This window comes from Ostrinia furnacalis, unplaced genomic scaffold, assembly GCF_004193835.3.
Source record: "Ostrinia furnacalis isolate ACB-3 unplaced genomic scaffold, ASM419383v2 OfSCF0225, whole genome shotgun sequence".
Classification (NCBI taxonomy): Eukaryota; Metazoa; Arthropoda; class Insecta; order Lepidoptera; family Crambidae; genus Ostrinia; species Ostrinia furnacalis.
The window spans coordinates 87,084-112,303 of record NW_021130464.1 but is presented as its reverse complement, the minus strand read 5'-3'; the positions used below and the strand labels follow the sequence as shown (position 1 = coordinate 112,303).

General features: G+C 37.7%; 1 protein-coding gene across 1 annotated transcript; it reads right to left on the bottom strand.

Annotated features, from left to right (window-relative positions):
- Window positions 1-379: 379 nt before the first annotated feature.
- On the bottom strand, window positions 380-21,565 carry LOC114357785 (netrin receptor unc-5). Its single transcript, XM_028311574.1, has 10 exons — window positions 21,233-21,565; window positions 18,387-18,839; window positions 10,392-10,570; window positions 9,153-9,231; window positions 3,442-3,612; window positions 2,361-2,498; window positions 2,152-2,283; window positions 1,810-1,930; window positions 1,439-1,554; window positions 380-1,134 (listed from the first exon to the last, which is right to left on the bottom strand). The coding sequence occupies exons 1-10, from the start codon at window positions 21,300-21,302 to the stop codon at window positions 974-976; spliced, it is 1,620 nt and encodes a 539-aa protein (XP_028167375.1). The 5' UTR covers window positions 21,303-21,565; the 3' UTR covers window positions 380-973.
- Window positions 21,566-25,220: the final 3,655 nt, after the last annotated feature.

Here is a 25,220-nt window from a genome sequence, read left to right as displayed (position 1 = left end):
AGTAATAGATCTAATCATTAATAAGTTTGATTTTTCATTACAAAGCTATTTTATTTCAAATTATATTTGTGGGGTGACTGGTCACCCCTGTTGCCTTTTACGTATACAAAAAAAGTGTTGCCTGCCGAAGGTTAATATGGCTTTTTTGTAACTTTTTGTACTTTAGATAAAAACCGTCATTATTATAAGCCATTATATTGATATTTGACTCAAAGATTAATGTGTTTCATTTTATAATAGGAAATTTTCGTAGTTTTTTTAATATCCGGTATCCGGCCGGATAGTGAGCTACTATCCGGTATCCGGCCGGATAGTAAATTTAGGCCGGATATCCGGCCTACCGGATAGTTGCCGGATATCCGTTTCATCTCTAGTTTAAAAAGATATTTTACAAAACAAAAATTAAGAAAGTAATGCTAAAACTAACTTAAATTAACAGAAATCAATATTTACAAAGTTGACTATTGCAATAAATTATCTAAAAATACAAACTCAAATTCTATACCTTTTAAAGTTCTGAACCTAAAATATTATACTACCCAATGATTTATTTCGTCAAGCGATTTAGTAGGTCCACCAAAAAAAACATATCTTTGGATGGAATCTTACCTAAAAACTCATCTGTCAAAAAACAAACAACATTTTTCCATCCAAAATCCTATCCAATGAAACAAAAAATTTTATAAAACAAAGAACACTCTATTTTACAAATAGTCAAACAGATTTTGTGTCGATAGCTGGAGGCCATTAGAGCTATGGATAAAGTGATTGGAAAAATCAAACAAATGAAACTCAAATTCCTATAAACATATGGATATAAAAGTCCACGTGGTAAATACTACATGAGTAGATTGACAATATCCTCCTTGAAGGCAAGTTGCAAGAGTTTGATCGCGATTTCATTCCGAGTTCAAAAAGCTTTTCCATCCTAGACCCTATCTCATAAAGCATAAAGTATAAAACATTTGTGGCCCTACTTAACGATGGTCAAGCAGATTTTATCCCGGTAGCTGGTGTCCAGCGGTGCTGTAGGCAGAGTGACAGCCACGTCCACCTTCGAGACCGAAGGTGACGCAGGCATCAGCTCGGCTAGTTGTGACGAACACTCACTGGAGCGTGACGTCATTGTTCGAGCTGTTACAACAAATAAATAGATATTCAGTTATAATAGAAGTTACCTATAAAAGGTCCTCTATAAAAGGCAACGGCTACTGGCTGACTGGTCTGTCAACACACAGCTCAAACTACTTCTTGTTTTGCATTATGGCACGCAGATAGTTATGATGAAGCATCCGCTAAGATTTCACAATTCACCCCCCAGAAGGGTGAAACAGGGATCTAAATATTAATAATTTCATTCCCTATTGAGATAAAACTAGTTGATTGTAAAAACTTTAATGTCACAGCTGAAAATAAACTTCATACGAATTTTACTTACAATTTGTATAACAGCTGGAGGCTGACTCCCCAGATGGGCTGTAAGGCTTCATCTCATAATGGTTGCTGCCAGCTGAAGATTGCTGCCTACTCCTCTGCCCGAAGGGAGACGCGTAACTGGAGAAAAAATTATTTGTCAAGTTGATGACTGCACATAGTTACTTACAGTTACTGAACCCTCGTGACTATGACTTTGGTAATCTTGAACTAATTCAATTCTAGAAAACACTTGGATCATATTCCAGTAATTAGTAATACTAGAAGGTCATCTAAAAAATATGAACGTAATAGCAACGGGGAATGTTGTTAAAAACAAATGGTGTAAAATGGACACCCTATGAAGTTTAAAAGCCACATTGGATTGTATCTCACCTGTCCCTCACGTGGGGCATGTCGTAGTGATTGTCAGGCCCCTGCATCCAATACTCATTACAGGCTCTCGTCAGGTCTGGTGCAGCGTTGCTTTTATTGCTGGAGTATGACTTCGGCATACCTAAGATAAAATATAACTATTGGTAACTGCTCCTGATGGACTAAATAATAACTAAATAAGGACCTTAAAGGGGCCCAAGTCACCATTGAGACGACCCAGGACCGAGCCGCCTGGAGACGCATGATATGGAGGGCCGAGCCCAAATAAAAAGGGGATGGGCCAGGCAAAGAAGAAGGTAACTGTTCATTAAGAGAAACTCTTTATATGATAAATATCCTTACCTGTCCTAGCTGCTATGTAGCCAGGTCGAGAATTCCTGTACTTGCACCAAACGTACAAGATGGCTACTCCAGCAGCCAACATGGCTATCGTAATACCAATTCCAATGTAAAGGGTGGTATTATTGTATAGTCCTAAAAGAATAATGAAGACATTTTAGGAACGGATGATTTTACGTTTAACTTGAAAGGGGGCAAAGAATTCCACATACCATTAGCACATAGCCCGTCAACACAGGACGCATGTTGCAATGTGGACCCAGAGCAAGCGCCCGCGCACTCTCTCCGTCTCACTCTAACGCAGTCTTCTCCACAAGTGGACCACGCACCCCATTGGGACCAGGCTCCACCTAATTGAAAAATAAAGGTTGAGGATATCTGTCTTGGAAATGTTAAGATTTGTAGTGTTGGATCTGGATGACCTCGATACATTTTCCATAGGACTGTTGAATGCATAGAATAAAGCGTAGTTCACATCATGGCCAGAGCAGTGCGGAGCACATTTTAGCCAAAGAAACGCCAATGTAAAACCTTCAGCGCTTTCACCGCAGTTAGTACAAGTTGGTAGCGGACGACATGTAGCAGCAGCAGCCGACGTGTCGCAGCAACACTACTGGTTTTTATGTATTTCTATGAAATACCTACCATTCATAGTAAGCGACACGTCGCCTGGAAGTATTTAATAAAAATACATAAAAAGTAACGTGTCGCGGCGAAACGTCGTCTGCTGCTGCTGCGTGTAATCGGCTACGAACTTGCACCTTAAGAACGACTGTTAAGGATAGAGACGATAGAGTAGATTAGGGAAAGTCACCAGCATTGGAGTGACAGCCTTAGGCCTCAGCCTCGAACTTAGCAGGCAGCGGGGCGGCGGCGGCGGCGGCGCGGGAGCGGCTGGATCTTATGCGTAAAATCAAATAGACCGGTTCTCGAAAACAGCGGCGCGGCAGCGGGGCGGCAGCGGGCAACGAGCGGGCAGCGGCGAGGGAGCGGGCAACGAGCGGGCAGAGCGCACTCCTTCTTTTGCCCACAATAAATCGAGCGTTAGGAATAAATTTGAATCGAAATAAAATTGCTTTGCGAATTCGTTTGCGAATAAAAACAAATATCTCGACAACACAACCCCGAACACAACACTTCGCCGCTAAAGCGCCGCGCGAGCTGCCCGCTTGTTTCGAGAACGGGTCTGCGTTGCCCGCCCCGCTCCAGCACCGCCGCCGCTCCCGCCCCGCTGCCCGCTAAGTTCGAGGCTGAGGCCTTAAGGTTATACTAAGAAATGTTGTACTATCTTACCTCCCTGACACCTCAAACACTCGTCGTCAGTCTGCGTGGCCTGTCCCCTGCACGGCGCGCCGCCATTGGCAGGCGCCGGCTCGGTACACGTGCGCGCGCGCCGCCGGCCGCTGCTTTGGGACCCGCAACGGCAAGGAGACCAGGGCGACCAGGAGGACCAGCCACCGTTCACTGTTTTGGAAAAACCTTTTTACTGCCCAGCTTCGAAATGTCTTGATTTACGAAATCAAGGCCCCTTTGGATAATAAAGGGGTCCAAAGAGGACTACTCCGAAAAGCTGTTTACGTTTTGGGATTATCTGTCACTGTTGCGTTGCGTTTGTCATCTCACTTTGCGTGGGAGGGATAGGAACATTGGAAACTTTGTATAGTGGTTTTCGGAGTCTTTATTTATTAAAAATTTATTAATTTCTGTTATAATTTGTCCTTTGCCACATTGTCGGCCGTTTGGTGTAGTGGTTCAGAACGGACTACTATGCCGAGAGGTCCCGGGTTCTATTCCCGGCCGGGCAGAAATTGAAATGATGAATTTTAATTTCTGTGACGGGTCTGGGTGTTACTATGTATAATATGTATGTATTTAAAAAAAAGTATATAAGTAGTATATCCGTTAAGCTAGCACCCATAACACAAGCATTAAGTTGCTTACTTTGGGGCTAGCTGGCGCTGTGTGAAATTGTCCAAAGATTTATTATTTATTTATTTATTTATTATTGACACAACTCCGTACGAAATTTGATTTCTCACAGAAGACTCACAAACTTTCGCCTTTTTATTAGTGTGATAGATGGATGTCCTTGCCGAGGGGTTTACCTTTATCTTTTTCTAAATGCACGATAAATTAAAGCTATTTATTAGGGTAAAACACTACTTTCATTTCAATAAAACCGCAATCCTTAGAAAGTCACAATGCAGTAAACTGGGTAGGCATCATCAAAACTTCGGCTTTGTTCGAAAACCCTATAAAATGCATTCGCAGGGAACAATTTTAATTTGAAAACTTTCCGCTGGACAGACGCGACTGAAGCCTCAAAACGTAGTAATGGTAATAACGTTGACTATCTTAATATTGAAATACGTATACATTTTTTATTCGTACTCGTATTACACATGATAATTGATTAATCATAAAAAAATAATTACACCGAATTTATTTTCAACCAAAGTTTTTCTGCCGCACTATTTTCTAGTGACTAATATAAAATTATCATATTATTATTAGTTCATGCTGCGAAACATGTGTCTAGTTTCCGTTTGACATTGTCTCTTACATTGTTATTGAGCGTCATAACCGCAATTTATCACACCATTGGCCCCTGATCTAATACTTTATTTATAACTTGCTACCATTCGCCGATCAGAAAACGTGTATTCATGTAACCAAATAGTCATATTAACTAAACTATGTCATAACCATTTCCGACCGCACGCCATTCGTGGAACCATCGCTCGTGGCTTCCTGTCCGTTCCCAGTATTGTCTGTAACAGTCGAATTCCGATGCAAATCTGTTTTCGCTCGTTCAGTCCTTACACGCGTTTCTAAGTATTTGTACACCTGCTAGAAATTGTTTCTTAAATCCTTTCTAATTGCTGCGAATTTCAGCGTGGGAGTTGCTTTACGAGGAGGAAATCTCATTAGACATCCAGCTTAGGGGTCATCCATAAAGTACGTCACACGTAAAGAGGGGGGGAGGGGGTCGACAAAGTGTGACGTGGTGTGACAAGGGGTGGGAGGGGTCCTAAGTTTTGTGACATCACATTTCGAAATCTAATATATCTAGAGGTACTAATCACGTAATTTGAAATATAAATTAAACTGAAAAATACCCCCACCACTTAAGCACAACTCCGTCGAAGTCGAAAACCTAGGAGAGTTTTAATGGGCAACCAATGAAGCCATTAAATCAATAAAATCTTTTGTAGGAATTATTTCACATTTAAAATCTAATTCTACTGGCCTATAATGCCGCCAAATGAACCGTACCTCGCGCGTGATTTTATTGTTTCTATTTGTTGCTATTTTTTGTTAATTTAATAATTTTTCGATGTGAAATTGCAAAACATGTGACGTCACACTAGGGAGGGGGGGGTCTCAGAAATGTGACCACCTGTGACAAGGACGGGGGAGGGGTCAAAAAATCATGAAATTCGCGTGACGTACTTTATGGATGGCCCCTTATTCCTAATGACGCATAATGTCATACACATTGGAAGTTGGAGGAGTAAGATCTATTCGGGGTAACTCTTTTAACTCTTTTTGTATTTGTGGCAAATGTAAAATAGAAGTGTATGTTTGTACAAACTTTGTAATGTCCGAAATTTCATTTTCTACTAAATCCGAAAGTACTAAAAATAATCATCAAAACTTAATAAAGATCTATATACTTTCGAGTGAGATAATAATATCTAAAGCTAATACTACTATAATAATGTCAAATTTTCCTAGGGTTTTCGTAGCCCCAGCCCTACATTCGCTGTTAATATTTTCACTTTGCTGATGCTGGGTCAAAAAGCTTTCTTTTTTGTCACAATAGTATTTTTTGTTTGTCTTAAAGTTTGAACACCGCTACGCCTACTGTATCTGTTTCATTTATGCTACTTATTTACAGATCTGGGTGAGCTTCTTTAGTGTTAGTTAATTACAGTCATGCAAATTGTTTTACTATCTTGTTCACTATTTAGTGCTTTTATACGGGCTTGCAAATACAACTAGTTTTACTTGGCAATAAACGCGCTCGGCTTAGTGCAATTTTGTATGAGAATTGCTACGTTTGTAAACTAAATGTTCTAACTAAATAGGTACTCAGCGAAATTAACTAAGTTTAATATTATAAAAGTACCGGCTCTTTTTGGAAATACTTCCTATAACTATTTCCAATTATAAAAAAAAATAAAACCGACTCCAAAAAACCTACACTAAAAAGTAGAAAAATAATTACTAATTTATTAGGACGAATTAATTATTAATATTTATGTAGGTATACCATGATTGATACTTCTGGAGTCGGTGCCAAGATTATGAAACATGTAAAGTTTGCCTGCACCGACTCCAAAAGTATCAATCATGGTATACCTACATAAATATTAATAATTAATTCGTCCTAATAAATAAGTAGGTAATTAGTAATTATTTTTCTACTTTTTAGTGTAGGTTTTTTGGAGTCGGTTTTTTTTTTTATAAAATTTTACTTATTTCTTGCTTTTTAGTTAACTAATTATTACCTTGATGTTACCACTGAAGGTAGGCAGTACACTGAGACCAAAAAAAATTGGTTCATAATCGGCGGAGATATTGCGTATAAAAAAGTTCATCCCCAATTTTCCACGCTTGGGGGTGAAATATTTTCTTCAAATTCGCATGAAACCACCCTTTTGATAATACCTATTCAACAAAAAAATAATCGTTCAAATTGGTTTATAATCGGCGGAGATATTGCGTATAAAAAAGTTCATCCCCAATTTTCCACCCTTGGGGGTTGTTTTNAGGGGTCATCCATAAAGTACGTCACACGTAAAGAGGGGGGGAGGGGGTCGACAAAGTGTGACGTGGTGTGACAAGGGGTGGGAGGGGTCCTAAGTTTTGTGACATCACATTTCGAAATCTAATATATCTAGAGGTACTAATCACGTAATTTGAAATATAAATTAAACTGAAAAATACCCCCACCACTTAAGCACAACTCCGTCGAAGTCGAAAACCTAGGAGAGTTTTAATGGGCAACCAATGAAGCCATTAAATCAATAAAATCTTTTGTAGGAATTATTTCACATTTAAAATCTAATTCTACTGGCCTATAATGCCGCCAAATGAACCGTACCTCGCGCGTGATTTTATTGTTTCTATTTGTTGCTATTTTTTGTTAATTTAATAATTTTTCGATGTGAAATTGCAAAACATGTGACGTCACACTAGGGAGGGGGGGGTCTCAGAAATGTGACCACCTGTGACAAGGACGGGGGAGGGGTCAAAAAATCATGAAATTCGCGTGACGTACTTTATGGATGGCCCCTTATTCCTAATGACGCATAATGTCATACACATTGGAAGTTGGAGGAGTAAGATCTATTCGGGGTAACTCTTTTAACTCTTTTTGTATTTGTGGCAAATGTAAAATAGAAGTGTATGTTTGTACAAACTTTGTAATGTCCGAAATTTCATTTTCTACTAAATCCGAAAGTACTAAAAATAATCATCAAAACTTAATAAAGATCTATATACTTTCGAGTGAGATAATAATATCTAAAGCTAATACTACTATAATAATGTCAAATTTTCCTAGGGTTTTCGTAGCCCCAGCCCTACATTCGCTGTTAATATTTTCACTTTGCTGATGCTGGGTCAAAAAGCTTTCTTTTTTGTCACAATAGTATTTTTTGTTTGTCTTAAAGTTTGAACACCGCTACGCCTACTGTATCTGTTTCATTTATGCTACTTATTTACAGATCTGGGTGAGCTTCTTTAGTGTTAGTTAATTACAGTCATGCAAATTGTTTTACTATCTTGTTCACTATTTAGTGCTTTTATACGGGCTTGCAAATACAACTAGTTTTACTTGGCAATAAACGCGCTCGGCTTAGTGCAATTTTGTATGAGAATTGCTACGTTTGTAAACTAAATGTTCTAACTAAATAGGTACTCAGCGAAATTAACTAAGTTTAATATTATAAAAGTACCGGCTCTTTTTGGAAATACTTCCTATAACTATTTCCAATTATAAAAAAAAATAAAACCGACTCCAAAAAACCTACACTAAAAAGTAGAAAAATAATTACTAATTTATTAGGACGAATTAATTATTAATATTTATGTAGGTATACCATGATTGATACTTCTGGAGTCGGTGCCAAGATTATGAAACATGTAAAGTTTGCCTGCACCGACTCCAAAAGTATCAATCATGGTATACCTACATAAATATTAATAATTCGTCCTAATAAATAAGTAGGTAATTAGTAATTATTTTTCTACGTTTTAGTGTAGGTTTTTTGGAGTCGGTTTTATTTTTTTTTATAAAATTTTACTTATTTCTTGCTTTTTAGTTAACTAATTATTACCTTGATGTTACCACTGAAGGTAGGCAGTACACTGAGACCAAAAAAAATTGGTTCATAATCGGCGGAGATATTGCGTATAAAAAAGTTCATCCCCAATTTTCCACCCTTGGGGGTTGTTTTTTTTATTATTAAATTTAAATGGGACCACCCTTGAGGTATTACCTATACGCCGAAAAAAGATTTGTTCAAATCGGTTCATAATTGGCGGAGTTATCGCGTAAAAAACATAGAAAAAAAAAAAAAAAACATACGGGTCGAATTGAGAACCTCCTCCTTTTTTGAAGTCGGTTGAAAAGTAGAGGCATGGGCATCATTGGCTTATACTAGTGCAAGCTACCCTTTCTCTGCTAGTTGCAAAATTTTTGCCGTCATATTTCGAGGTTTTTTTAGTTACGAGTATCTTTCATTAGAATCTTTCACTTCTAAAATCCGAGTTTTTTTATGCAGGACAAGGCAGGTATTTGACCGCAATCGTATCTGGTTTTAAGTAAGATGCAGTCTAGGAAGGTACATATCTGCCCTGTAAGTGGCTATTCACTCTCGCCTTGAAAAGGCCCGGACTTGTTTTCTTATCAGGGTGCTAACAACTAGTTTTCGTCATTTGTTGTTTAAATAAATTATGGTGTCCTAACAACACTTTCCATGGAGTATACTCACCATAGACAGCTAGCACCGCCACGTCCGACTCCCTCCGGCCTGCGATGTTCTCGGCCACGCACGTATAGTTCGCCATGTCCTACAACACACGCGGTCGGAATCACTAATGCGGTTGAGGAGTTATGCACTAACTAGTTAGCGTTGTCACGTCTGATTGCTTAATCCACCTGAGCTTTCATTTTAATTAAAATTTTAACAAAGGCATTTTAGACAGTGAATAAAGTAACACTTTATTTATTTACGTTATTTGTCGTCATCATCATCATCATCATGTCAGCCATAGGACGTCCACTGCTGAACATAGGCCTCCCCTAATGCTTTCCACGTTGATCGATTGGTAGCGGCCTGCATCCAGCGCTTCCCTGCTACCTTTACGATGTCGTCGGTCCACCTTGTAGGCGGACGTCCCACGCTGCGCCTTCCGGTACGCGGCCTCCATTCCAGACCCTTGCTGCCCCATCGGCCGTCAGTTCTGCGCACTATGTGCCCTGCCCATTGCCACTTCAGCTTGCTAATCCGTCGGGCTATGTCAGCGACTTTAGTTCGTTTACGGATTTCCTCATTTCTGATTCGATCTCGCAAAGAAACACCAAGCATAGCCCTCTCCATAGCACGCTGTGCAACTTTGAGCTTCTGTATAAGGCCTATAGTGAGAGGCCACGTTTCCGAGCCATAAGTTATCACTGGTAACACACATTGATTGTAGACTTTCGTCTTCAGGTATTTGTCGTACCGTCGTTATACTTAGTTTTTTTTTTAATTGCCTTGATGAAGATAAGGTTGCCACCTGTAAAGTATCTTCAGCTTCGGCAGCTAGCGGCACGCATCGAAACGTTCCCCTACCCTCTTCTACGATAGTCAAGTAGAGCATCATTACCATTGTCATTACCTGTAAGCCTAGAGAACTTGGCTTACCTGCAAGCTAACTTTTGGCAGGACCAACGTTTCGTCCGTAGCCTCAATGACTACTCCTGTCTGAGTCCAGCTGCTCTCTTCCACTATAATCGAGTTACTGTATCGTCACTCATAGTCGAAGTGTGTGGACATACCTGCAAGCCAACTTTTGGCAGGACGAACGTTTCGTCAGTGGCTTCAATGACCACTCCGTTCTTAGTCCAGCTGATGATAGCTGGTGGAGCTGCGGCTGGCGGCACGCATCTGAATGTCACCTCCTTACTAACTTCTACTACAGCCAAGTAAAGCTGTATGTTCACCTATAGTAAATTTTCTCGAGCTTACCTGCAAGCCAACTTTTGGCAGGACCAGCGTTTCGTCAGTGGCCTCAATGACCACTCCGTTCCTAGTCCAACTGATGGTAGCTGGTGGAGCGGCGGCTGGCGGCACGCATCTGAAGGTGACTCCTCTGCCCGCTTCCACTGTGGCTGACTGAGGCTGCTGAGTGAACTGCTTCTTTATATCTGTTGAGGGAACGAGGGTTCAGATATTTTTACAGTATCCTTAAAATTTGCATATTTGCAATAAAATGTAGATTTAAAGGTTAGTTTTGTGTCAATGTTATTTGACTTTATGTTTTATTGTCAGATGCTATTAGCGCAGACTAGAGTGGATATGACAAATCCATATTTTTCTGAAAAACACAAACCCTCCTACACCCCGCTGTAAGTAGGTAAAGGTCAGCATTTCAAATTCCGAAACTGGTAGAGTTTATGATACTAAATAAATAACTTTCCGGATACCGGAAACACTTATTACTGTCAAAGTAAAATACTTGAGATATGATTGATCGCTTCAAAGGGAAATGTCCCATCGTCCCGCCCACGCACTTTTTCTTCAACACTTCAAACCCTGACGGGAGCTGACGTTGACGTCATAGAAATGACTCCACCACGCCCAGTACATCCAAATAAAGCTAGTGGGTATTTATCAGGGCTAGGGTTAACGAGCGGAAGCAATGCTTCCTTCGAGTAATGGTGCCACCCCTTGGGTGAGGGTAAAAAACTTTACGACATGCAGGCTTGGGTATTGCGTATATTTACGGTGTACGACCCTTGTAGTTGTAGTGCTAAGTATAAGATCATTACGGAATATATGGAGCACTTGTCCCATAAATTCACTTTTTAGTTTAGATGAGGGTTTTTTCTATTTCTGTCAGTGAGTGGCGGCAGATCTGCACTTGGAATTATAGTCGTAGGTTTTATCAGTCAGTGGTGGCATATCTGCACTTGTAATTATAGCCAAGTGTACCGACTTGATGGCACATGGTCCAAAGCTCCAAACTCTATAATGTTTATTACAATTTTTTTTGGAAATAATTTCATCTTAAAACTTGCTAATTTTTATGTCATTACTCGTACTCATAGTTTATAGCTAGGGCATCATAGCGTTCCAGTATACAAGTATATTATTGAGCATCAATGCTCAAATAAAATCCTATCACCCTTTCAAGAAAGTCGTGACAATCTGAAACTAATGGATTTTTAAAGGTTTGTTTGCTTTTCTAACTTACACATTCACTGTCAGTCAAAACAAAAATGCATCAGTTAAATTTACTGTTAAGGTGTCTCGTGAAAATCGAGCAGCATGTGGGATATTGAATCCTAAAGCGAGTGACTGCACGTGACATTTCTATTATAAACTTTCGGTAAAGCCCAAAATCAGTTACAACACACAGGTCCACATTCCTATTAATTTTAGAAAAGTTATTCTGTCACTGGATTGAGATTTGGTTCTTATAGCGTTTTCTCTTTGGTAAACTAAATTGAATCTTCTTCTTTATTATTGACTAATGAAAAATACATTATAACTATGTACTAACGCGTCATTTATCTAGCCCAAAGATTAAAGCTGGGTTGCACCATCTTACTTTAACTTAGACAAATGTCAAAAATCTGACAAACTCATACAAAAAGCACCGGATATCGTTTAGTTACTGTTAAGGTTGGGTGGTGCAACTCAGCCTAAGTAGAGTTTGAAATTAACAAATCGCTCACTTATGTAGGTAACAGTTCTTCACGAGATTCGAAGCCGATACCACAGCTAGCTATTGGTCTCATACTTGATGAGAGTATGACTGAATTAGCACCTTTCACATCTGTCGCAGTATTTCAAACCGTGCCTTATTCGGTGTCACTCTGAAATCATTTCAGTGTCACTGCATGAGACTTACACCCATCTCTGTCCCTCTCCCACATCAGACAGAGAGGGTAAGCGTTAATTGTCTCTGAAGCTTTATTTCGGTCTTTGTTTTGGCGGCTTCCTGCTTTTGGTTTTCGTTGCATTGTCTCATTGTGAACGAATTTTCAATTTATAGTTTCTGGCACGAGTTGGCGAGGGGATGATATAGGGGAGCTTTGTATTTTTATTCAATGTTTCTTGAAATAGCAAAAAGTGGCTACGGCTGGAGGGATTAAAATGGAAACGGTAATAAGTTTCTTATTCGTTGGAGGTCTTTGTAGAATTAAAGCTAGCTTTGTCCAGCGGTTTTGCCCGCTTGGTCTGTCGGGATGTTGTTTACAATTTTATAGATTTAAAATTTGCACGGATACCTAATGTTTTCTAAATGTAATAATTATTTACTCCTTGCAACATTAGTTTCATCCATTTTAAAATCCTGTTAGGTATACTTCTTAAACGGGTAGGTATACCAAGTATAAAGGACGTAGCACACTTATCAACTCGGAAAGGGATCGTAACCGTATCAATTTGAATATGAAACTCTATACTGCAACGCACACTTATTCGCACCGTAACTTAAACACCTCGCCTCGCGGTTGATAGTGCGCGAAAGGCAATGACAGCTCGCGAAAGGCGATACGGTGTTGATTCCATTTTTGAGTTGATAGCTCTGCTATGACCTTTAGACGTATAGGTAAAATTATTTTAAGGGCATATCTAAATGCATATTTAATGCACAAAGATAATTAACTAGACAATTAAATCCACATTTCTATTTCCAATACTTAATTCCAGAATAATCGTCAGATAATCTCACTCAAGCCGTTTAAGCATTTTAACGACTATAACTAGATCTTTTAAACGTCTCAATTACATTACTTTAGTTTCCTTGTCGCCGTCTGCCTTTTAATTACCCTTTAAAGTAAGTTATAAATATCTGAGAGGTACTTAATGAGCCCGTCTCGAACTGTTATGGCTTAATCGAACGCCGGTCGTGTATTTTGAGTATGAAGTTTATTTTTAGTCAATGTAGAGATATAAAAGCTGCTTAAAATACTAGTAAAGTAGAACTAGGTAACACTGAAATTGTTGGTACAGTCGACACCAAATTAGAGACAGATGCATTTTTGTTGCAAAAGAGCTCATATTGCGACTACATAAGATACTATTGAGTTAAACGTTGATTTGTCGTATGTTATTATGGTTGATAGTATATCAGACTCTACATAATGACACATAATTACTTATTTGGTTACTTATTTATTATTTACTAGCGACCCGCCCCTGCTTTTCACAGGTACTATTATACTTAAAAACATAGATAGGGACAGACAGACAGGAGAGCGACTTTGTTTTTATACTATGTAATGATAATGATGATAATGTGGATGTGTGTGCTTAGTACCTACTCCTACATGAATCAAAACTTTTTTATTAAGTGTATTTATGCGAACTATGAACACTTTTTTGTCACTTTAAGTGCCCCAATAACTTAATAATAACAATTAATTTTAATGTTCAGTTCAATAAAATTTAATATCCAGATTACGGAACCTTCAACTAAATCCTAATCACTCTTTACTATCGATTTCATTATCGGTTAAAATATTTATTTTCCCTTCGAATGTCTTTACGATATTCGGCATTATTAGTCTACTGCGAGCATTCGCCGAGCATCGTCTACACCTATAAATTAATGCTCGAATACCGCAGGCTAATGACATAATTTACATATTCATCAAGCGAACTTCCGTTTACATGTACGCATTTGATTCGTAAGGGAAACCAATCATAGTGAAGTTTTGTACAGTAAACTCTGTGCCGTGCGACGAGAAACGGAGACTATTCCCACCTCTCGTTCCCACCGCTGCAACTCCTGTGTAGCCAGGTTCTACAGCTGTGTGCGACAAGGAAAACAATGGGATCTGATGATACAATACTGAGTGATAAGAAATTGTGAGCCAATTTTTTAGATCCATGTAACAGTCAATGAAAAAGTAATGCAATATTAGAAATCTTGAATTGAAATGAAATTTTCTCTTTAAGGTAACGTGAAGATGAGGAATAAACCAATGAAGAGCTGATTAATTTTTGTCCGTAACAAAAGACAGTTTACATCAGCTTACATAACATCACATCTAATTTGTTTCTCAACATAGCTCCTGTAACATGCTACAGTACCTACATAGCTTATTATTTTTAATCCGAAAAAAGTTAGTTTTATCCCACCAAAAACATTCTGTAAAAAATTAGCCAAGTCTCGATGGAAGTCANGCTCCAAAGCGTACAAACATAATAAATATAATAAATAATAAGGTGTGAGTAAAATGTTATTAATAGTAGTATATATATATAAAAAAGTATATATATATATTTAAAACAATATAGTACCTATATTGTTTTAAACTTTCATGGTCAACATAATAAAATTATTATTACTGACGGGAATGCTACCACGTACCTTAATTTTGAGTTTCCGATATTTCGGCACTGTTGCAAGCGCCATGGTCACGGAGTAACAACATATTTTATGTTATTAATGTATCTTTCAAAATGCATGTAACTAGGTGTATTACCACAGAATAATAATAAGTACTACGTACAGAAGTTTTACTTCGCGAAGGTAATTAAAAAAATGTATGCTCAATGTCATTAACAATATGGTGTAATTTAGCCTGTCTCAAGAGTCAAGCACCATTTTGTTGACAAACGTCAGTGATCGGCACTGCGCCGAAGCTATAGGGCTGACTTCGATAAAATGATGTGACGTGAGGTGCCAAACTGCGGAAAATGGCGGAGGAAATACATGATTTAGCATGAATTATCATGAATAATATTAACTACTTATTTACCTCTCAGTGTCTTGAGGCAACTTAAAAAAGTAACATTCTGTGTTTTATTTAGGCAGTTAAATACTGCACAGTATTTATTACTCCATTTTCTTTATTTTCTTCCATCATACACAAGAATACGCGTGCGTGAGTCAATGTTCGCTCGTATGTGAGGCCTTGTCGAATAGTATCCTGTAGGTGGGCCATCGTGCGTGTTTTGTTTTCGATGTAAACTCGCGTAGATGAACAGGCCTGGTATTACAAAGTACAAAAAAAACAATGTAAAGTCATAATATCGACCTGCTTCAAAGGCTGTTTCAAATATCTAATAAAATAAGAGAGAAAAAATTCTGAGAAGGCATTATTTAATTATTCAAAAATTTCCCTTTAAGGTACGCTCATAAAAACTTGAAAACGGAATGAAATGGCTCATTATTTTTTTCCAGAATTGGGTACTAAGTCAATCCCAAAAGTAAAAGTTGTTCGTACTTAATTACGAGGATATTCATACTTTTTTCCGACGCTATGTTATGCATAGACTTGGTGCGGAAACAATTTTCTGACCCCGATTATTTTTTAAATTGCTGCAGACTGCTCAACTACCGCTGGCCTCTGCCGGGAATATTGCTGAAAAAATTAAATAAACGTCAGCGACTTAGGCTGCGTCCACACAGTAATACATAAAGCTTGAGCTTTAAAACATATCCCACCAAAAACATTCTGTAAAAAATTAGCCAAGTCTCGATGGAGCTGCCTGTTTATCTCTAAAAAGTAATGAAATCTAGACAAAGTCGTGCCAAGTCTATGGTTCCTTACTGCGATTTCTTTATTATTATATTTAATGTTGTGTGACTTGGCCGTTGAAGGGTACCAAACCAGATGCTCCATGACACCATTGCACCAATCTGTCGCCAAATCCGCTACCCATTGACGATGGAAAAAAAATTGCACTTGGAAAACGTTGATGCAATAACCAGTCAATTGTAGGCTTAATGAAGCTGCGTATTTCAATAATACTTATGTATGATTATCTTAATAAAGATTGTTCAACGGCCAAGTCACACAACATTAAATATAATAATAAAGAAATCGCAGTAAGGAACCATAGACTTGGCACGACTTTGTCTAGATTTCATTACTTTTTAGAGATAAACAGGCAGCTCCATCGAGACTTGGCTAATTTTTTACAGAATGTTTTTGGTGGGATTTCACTTCTTTTTGTAGAAAGTGGCATAATTTTTTCTACGATATTAAACACAAATAAACTCGACGACCTTAAAAATGGACAACGAATCAGAAATTGTTTTAATAACAAGTGCCACGCCATCTAGCGATGAGCGGTACAGGCGAACACCACGGTTGCCGGTGTGGCGCTAGTAGTATTGATTGTGAATGTGGTGTTACTCCAGATCTTCGATTTTCCTAGTTTTTATAGTTTTCCCTTTATGTAGTCATTAAACTCTGACTCTGTACCAAATTTCAGCTCTCTGAGTTAATGGGAAGTACTAGTTCTATTTTGATGATCATCAGTGAGTGAGTGAGTGAGTGTCGTAAATGCGAAACTTTGCTTTCGCTTAACTTCGGAACTAAATGACCTACAGACTTGAAATTTTGGATTTTAAGTATGTGATTATAGCTTACTAGATGACAAAAATTTCTGCGTTCTGGTCTTATCCAGAGGTTCTCAAATAGAGGCCTGAAAATGCGGCGAAATGGTTCCAGTAAAGATGGTACGGCAGTGTTTGCTTCGCGCTCGACTTGGCGGGGGCACTGCCGTGCCCCCAGATCAAAACGAACATCAACTTCCACAATAAAAGACCTGTTGCACGTTTTACAGTAGAAAGAAATAGCCCTGCTGGCCCTACCTGAGCTATCAAGCAATGTTACTAGGCATACATAATGCAATAAATCCTCGTCCAAAGCTGTAATTAAAACTTTAAACATTTTAATTAAAGGCACTAAATCTGGTCGTGACTGAAACCACGAGGCTAACTTATAATCAAGCGCTGGTAAATATGTCTAAGTCGGAGTTATTTCATAGAACTCGTGATTGAACTGATAACGCATTAATAATTTATGAGGTTTTGTGGGATGTGGTTGTGGGGCTTGTTAGTTTTGTACCACTCTATTATTCTTAGCACAAAACCCAATACAGCCTTAATTCTGATATCAAATACCGCAAAGAAAAGGGTTGGTTAGAAAATCTTCAATAATTTTGTGTTCAATAGGTACTAGGGACTATAGGGACCTAGTTTTATGAAATAAATACAAATGTTAATAAAATCAAGCTTGTTTTGTTTTTATTGTTTAACATGAAAATGCGTAGTTTTTCCAGTATTTATCCGTAACAAGGCAGGTATTTGACGGCATCACACCTGGTGTTAAGTTAGATGTTATAATATAGCTCAGGTACTTTTGAAGACATTGAAGATTTTCTAACCGACCCTTTTTCTTTGCGATCCAGTGTATAAGACTACGACAACGATTTATCCTTTCTGTATTTGTACAAACGGCAGCACATCAAACTAAATATTGAGGTATCTTAAACAGTTTTAGTAAGTGCAATTTTGCAACAAAAAATTTACTGCTGTCGACTGTATATTCACACACATCGTGTATATTTCCCTATTCAATTTGTTACTATCCGACGTGGGACGAGTTTTTGTCAATTAAACAATAAATTTCAATGGACGAAAGCCATTAAATAAATTAGTGCGAAGTAATTGGGCCGCTGAATTAAAGAATAGCTTTCAAGTCAATGTCGACCAAGGACTTTATTAAGTAGCTTGCTTGGAATGATCTATAATATAGATAGAGTTAATAATTCAACTCATAAAGTAATTTGACCTACTTAGGCTGGGTTGTACCACCTTACTTTAACTTTGACAAACGTCAAAAATTTGTCAAACTCCATACAAAAAACACCGGTTATTGTTAAAGTTACGGTCAAAATTAGATGATGCAACTCAGCCTTAGTGCCTTAAACTGATTTAAAACTTCACTTTTTCAAGTCATTCATGAGTTTTTCAAATAAACAATTTGAAAAAATTTAACTGTCTAAGGTGGGAATTGAACCCATGACCTTTCGCTTGCATTGTTTGTTTGTTTGAGAAGCGACTCTAATCGCTAAGCAATTTTAATTCATTTGTCTGTTCTGAGATAGAACTCTGGGCCACCGAATCAAGATAGTTTTAACACTCTTTATCTATCTAGACCACCGTAATGTTGCATTTGTACCTAATTTAAAGGACTTAATTAAAGTACTTACAAGCATACTCAATGAACACCGACTGACTCCGTATCCTGCCTTTGCTATTCCACGCATAGCACTCACACCCGTACGTCCCTCCGAAGTACTCATCCACCTCGTTCCTCGTCACGTTCAGTTCTGCTTCGACTACCCTCACTCCATTATGAGGATCCACGTGTTCCAACTGCACAGTCTTTTCTATTCTTACTCCATTGCATTTGAAGAACACTTGAAGAGCATTTGCTGCTCTGCAAATTAGCGTAGCTGGTCTTGTTCTAAGAACGTAGGAGTTTTTAGGCTCTAGAAGGAATATTGGGAGACCGTCAATGGTTTCATCGTTTTCTGGTAGAGGAATATAATCGTCTTCTTCTTCTACTGGTTTGAAGTCGGCTAAGTAAGGGTCGAAGTCGGATAGACCGTCTGGATGGATGTATTCTGGTCTCATCTCTTTTTCTGTAGAGTGTTCTGTGTCTGAAACAAACATATTTATATTTTTAGAATAGCAGACTTACACTCGTATTCACAAAAGATACTTGCTTAAGTGAAGCGGCAAATCGAATGCACAGCGTTGAATAGAGCTTTGTGATTGGTTCGTGTGTGACCCTGTGCATCCACGCGCACTGTGAGACCTCATAGTAATGTTTGTGAATACGGGCGTTAATTAACATTGCCTTTGTCTTGTTGATTGTGACTCATATGGATTGTTCTACTTTGTGTTGTCTACTTTGTAACAGAAAAGAATAACGAAACTAAGTTAAATTATTAGAAACACTAATCTAAACATGCATACGAAATGAAATACTCTGATCAATTAGAGTGGAAATGTAATGATATTCTTTAATACGAATAGTTTATTATATAATTTATTGATCACTAATCTATTGGATAGTGAAATATTGAAGTGATTATACTCTCTGTTAATCCCTTGATTACAAAATTATCTGTTTGTCATTTAGAATCCAATAGCTTAATGGAGTAAACAATTTGAGTTTATTACTAACTACTAAGGAGAATAAGATTTTAACGCTCGTACCTATTCACATTCACAAACGATACTTGCTCAAGTGAAGCAGCAAATCGAATGCACAGCGTTATTAAATATATAACTCCGTGATTGGTTCGTATGTCACTCTGTGCGTCCACGCACACTGTGAGACGTCTAAAGTAATGTTTGTGAATACGGGCGTAAGAGAGACTCGTCATCATCATCATCATCATTTCAGCCATAGGACGTCCACTGCTGAACATAGGCCTCCCCCAATGCTTTCCATGTTGATCGATTGGTAGCGGCCTGCGTCCAGCGCTTCCCTAAGAGACTCACTTGAGAGCAGCTCAAGCGTGGAAAAAACTCGATAATCATGATTCTCACATATTATTTCTAATTTATTTAGCACAATAACCCATAACACAGAAGCATTAGAAATCCAAAACAACAATCACTATCAAACAACTCCACATTAATCGCCAGTCGCAGAACGGGTCCGGCTACCGTACCCTCGGATAAAAAGCTACCTGGTCATTGACAGGTCCAGTACCGGACGGACCAATTTGCGGGAGATTGCTAGTCGCGGAGCACATATAGCTTGCGCTTCGAACGTAAGCTTTCACGGCGTTTTAAATGGACAGACGGTTGGTTTTGTATTAATTGGACGATGATTTTGGATAGGTTTAGATATTTTTGGTTGGATTTAAGATCTTTAGATTAAGATTTTACCTTTTGCAGGGTGATATTTCTGATTTCAGTAATTTACCAGTAATTTGTTATTTTTATGTCAATTTCTAAAGCTTTATGTGATATTTTTTTCTTAGTCAATATAGATCAAGTCATATCTCTGTGTGTTATTGTAAAATTATAGGTGTAATCTGTTTTTTAGGCTATAATAATATATGAGACATGCTCAATTTCGATAAATTCAACGGATATGATTAAGAATTAGCGCAATAAGTCCGACTCTACAATTACCTATTTCAATTACTCACTTTCTCTCAATGGAAAGTAAAATCTGCTTTTTTAATAATAATTTATTGCCCTACATGGAGTCATGTGATATTTAGTTAATAGACTAGCTGATTAACCTCTAAAAAATACATAAAACTGTTAATAAAATAGTAGCCGTTGGAAAATTCTTTAGTCAACGTTAAAATTTCTTTATTTGTATAAACTATTTAAATACATACATACAAATCGTCAAATATTTTGCTCTCAATGAGCCTCTACATATCTCATAATCTTTTTACCCTACCAGTACAAATTTAAAATGCAATATCAATCCAGTTTTGTTCAAAAATACCATAACGTTCTGTTACGAATTATTTGTTTTGATATTCAAATAAAGTTACCAGTTCGGTAGCTTTTACAAAAGCTCTTTCACCCCTCGCAAAATGCAGATGGACTGACGGACGTCTGGTGTGAGGGTTCCATTTCGCGTTTTGAAGTGGGTGCTGAACCCCAAAAAATACAATGAGTACTTATTATCTGTGACACTTGAAGGCCTACTGGAGATTTAGGTTTGATTCGTTAGGTGTAGGGTAAAAAATGGCGGTATTTTTGCAGTCGGATAAAAATTTTACTAACAATCAATAAATTAAAACAATAAAATATCATCTTTTGTAAGTTAGTCTTTGCAAAAGGTAAGTATTGCAGTTGGCTCTTAATTTTCCACATTCTTAGGTGGCTGCCAATAATTACTGTTGTATAGGTCCTTTATTTTTCGTATTTTCCTATATTCACTATTCAGCCTTTTATGGGATATCAAGATTGTATTTAATAACTATTCATAATGTTATATTCTCATATCATTTTATTATATTCTATGTAAATAAGAAAATAATTAATACCTAATTGTTAATACATAGTTACATACCTCCATTTCTGACAATCCCCGCGAACATTATCAACAACACTATTTCACAGTGGTTCCTTAACAAAAACATCACTAAAAACCACTCTTACGTTCAACCCTGTCATTTATAATTTCATTTAAAAATCACTTCTCTATTTGTTATTTAAAAAAAGAATAAAAAATCACTTCTTTTTCATAAAAAAAAAATAAACCTGTTGAAACTCAAAGTCGTAGCACTTCAAGGGTTAAACTATAGTGTTGTCAGTAATCAAAATACTAGATCTTATTTTCCCGGAAAATAGTTCGCGGAGCACGTGTTTTCGAGTCACTGAACGAACGGAGCGCGTGTGAACCCACCGCCGGTGGATGTCACACTGACAATCTTCGCGCGGATCCCATGCATTCTGCCGTTCGCCATGTGTTGGGCTTACTAATAAGTGGCTACTAAGGGTTTTAATTAGATACTCATTCAAAAACTACTGCTCGGGAATGTTCCAGATTTTTAAACAACTTTTCCCAGTATTAGATAGACAATATTCAAAAACTTGTTCTGAAATTTTACTTTTACAGTAAATAAAAATATATCACCGATATTTAACAATACATATTTAAATGTTTAGTTTAAAAATTAATTACATTTCTATGATTACTTTATCTGAGGGACATGGAATAGATAAATACATAAGCCATTCGAGACACTAAATTAAATTCGAGTCTATTAGCGCCATCTCTAAAAAGCTTAATAGAACTCAATAGCGTTCAGTTACGTGCAAAGCATCTGAGATAGCTTTCTGAAGCTTTTGCAACCCATATCAAACTTACTACCGCCCTCTAGATTTCCCACTGTAAGGGCGATGTTCGTCGAAAGCACAGTTCTGAGCTTTTCATTCAGAGCTTTCAAGCTCACATATAATCATAAAACCAAACAGTAGATGTCGCTATAGCGGACATTACGCCATCTGCACCAAAAGATCCGCAAAGCTTTTGATTCAAAGCTCATAAAAGTTGTATCGTAATTCTACACGTAGCCACTAGATGTCACTGTTTCCGAATAGAGGCCTCTGCTGAAAATATTGTGAACTTCGAGCTTTGGGTGAGCTTTTTGTGTTGTTCTTAGATGGCAGCATGGATATTAAATCTTACTGTAATGATAATAGTAAAATATTTGTTTGTGAATTTTAAAATTAATTTTAAATTTAAGTTATGATGTTAACTTATAATCAATTAAACGAAATTAAGCTTTATGATTTATGATTGTTTCGTTTCATTTGGTCGGTCAATCTGGGCTATGATCCTGCTCTTGCTTATCTGTATGATGATGATATTATTATTATGTACAATGGGGGGAGTTTCTTAGAAATCTATTTATGAAAGTTCAACTACCAGCATTCTAGGGTTAACTTATCAAAATACACGTTTGACCTTAAAATTATGCAGCGAATTATTCTCTCATTTGAAAACCGAACGTCCCTGTTTGAAATTCCGAATGATTGATTCCAATTCGAAGTCCCGATCGCGACCAGTGTTGCCAACATTGAATATTGATTGCACAAAAGGCGTTCAACGGCAAAGCGTATTTCAATTCAAAATTATTCGAACACCACCGACTCCTTTTGAAGCTTCAAAATATGTAAGTAGCCAAATTCCAAGTCACATTTTTCTGCTTGGAACAACATTTTGCGTCTCTTTCGAACTCGTGGGGAAATTTTTCCTCTCGCTCCTAATTTTCGGTACGGAAATTCAAATTTGGCGGGTTCGCTCGCCTTTCCGTCGGAATATTTTCAAGTATAATGAACCTCTAAAGGTGGAGCAATCAATGGTAATATCAAAGGTGGATGTTTGCATCGATTTGATATTTTCAAGGTAAAACGTGAATAACGGAGATGTGTTTTTTGGACGACATAAATATTTATGTTCGACTTTCTCACTTCTCTGCAAAATTATATTTATGCTTCTTAAATACTCTTCAATCATCAGACTTGACAAGCATTGACTTATTGGCTGATTGTTATTAAACATGACTCGTTTTGCTGCCCGACCCTGCTTGTTATTTGTTATTTTTAAGGTGTTGATTAACAAAATATCCGGAACAAACTGAACTCATCTTCCCGCTATTGTTATTATGATCCGAGCTGAGTATCAATATTACCTGTCTTAAATTGTACCAAGCATTAACCCCTCGCATCCCAAACAATACCACTCAACGACCTTAAGCCACTACTCGAAGTAGCAGATTAGCGACGCACGCGCCTAATCACAAACGAAGGTAAAGCGGTTTACCAACTTGATCGAGTTAGTCCCCAAGATTCGAACAATTCGAGTAAGATTCGTCCGCTGCAGCGTTCGTTTGTGGCGCGTGACGTGCATGAGCGTTTTGATACGGGTTTATACGTAACGATTGCAGAAATAGAGTTCTTATAAGTATTTTCAACAGTTGGAACAACGCAACCCACTTACATTATTGCTAAAGGTTTTTTAGCAAATAAAATAATCATTTATTACCTACTTCTTGTATGTAAAAGTACATTGTACATGAGTAATATTTCCTTTAAGAACATTTTTCCTTCTCGCTATGTACTATTCGTAATTCAATAATAACTAAGCAACGTAAAGTAAATACTTTTTCCACTGAAACGATATACCTACTGGAAAATATTCTGCTCCTTCTTCTGCTGTGCCTTTTTTCATTTCATTTGGGATCAGCCCTCTTCGTTCTAATACGTTAAAACAATAAGTCCTAGAAAACATTACTGTTGATGACCGATATCTTGGAAAATCTCATACTTATTTTTTCCATGTAAAACTTATTGATAGATGGCTGGTAACATAGACCTTCATGGAACTTTTTCTTCTTCTTCATGTTATGTCGACAACAAACCTACAAAGTGTCAGCCCAAAGCTCTGCTACAAGAGTGGCGTTGTCAGTAGAATTCATTAAATCTTCCTGCGTGCAATTGTCGTCATGGAGCTTTTAGAAAATATGTAGGAAATGTTTTACGGTACAATCTTACCATGTAAAGGCTCCTTTCCTCAAGTGTGTCTCCACGAGTATCTGTAGAGGCAACAATCCGCAGTATTTCGCCTCTCAGCCCGAATACGGGTTTAGTGAGTTTGGCGAGTCGCATTCTCTGGTTTGTATCTCGTTTTGGGAGGATTTAGTCGTTGAGTGTCAGGTGTTCCACTTTACCATAGTTACTATTGGAAGGGTTATACTTAGTATAGAGGTATAAGACCAAGGGTGAACGTTTTGAAATTGGTCAGTGATACTTCTTTTGTATCATTTTCTGAATTTTCTATTTCGAAGTTTTCATTGCCAAATTCATATAAAAATTCTTTCCTACATATTGCATTACAGATATTTTGATCGAAAATCTTACTAAATTGGTAGGTACTGCAGTACGTTCAAGATCTCTAGTTGTACCATGCAGGCTATACGGGGAGCTTAACTAAAGCTCATGAAAAATTCATATAAAATATTTTTTATAAGAACCTACGGTTTTAAAAAGCGCCTTTACACATTCCATTCCAGTATTAGGTACTTTATTCTATTTATTACTAACCCTACCACTGCTTCGGGATTATTATTAGTTAATGGCTCAAAAAAATTAAACGTAATTTAGCTATACATACGTTTCACAGCCGGCGTCACAGTGGCGGACAACGAAAGTGTCCGGCCCGTCCGGCAGTAAATTGCGGCGGACACGTTAATCCGCACTCTTGCGGACGGCCCGCACTATCTGTTGGCCGCACTCCGCCACCTTCCGCGCATCGTGGCGAATACGCCACGGTTGGGTACGGATAGCAAAACAGTCTGAGCAAAACGCTTAGTTTTTAGGGTTCCGTAGCCAAATGACAAAAAACGGAACCCTTATAGTTTTTCAATGTGGCTTGGTATAGACTTCTCAAGACTCCTGATTCCCAATCAAACTCCGTAGGCTGATTCCAATTCTAACAGTCTGGCTGTAAAATAGCTTTTGTCATAAGTTTTTTACCTGGACCAGGACCTGAG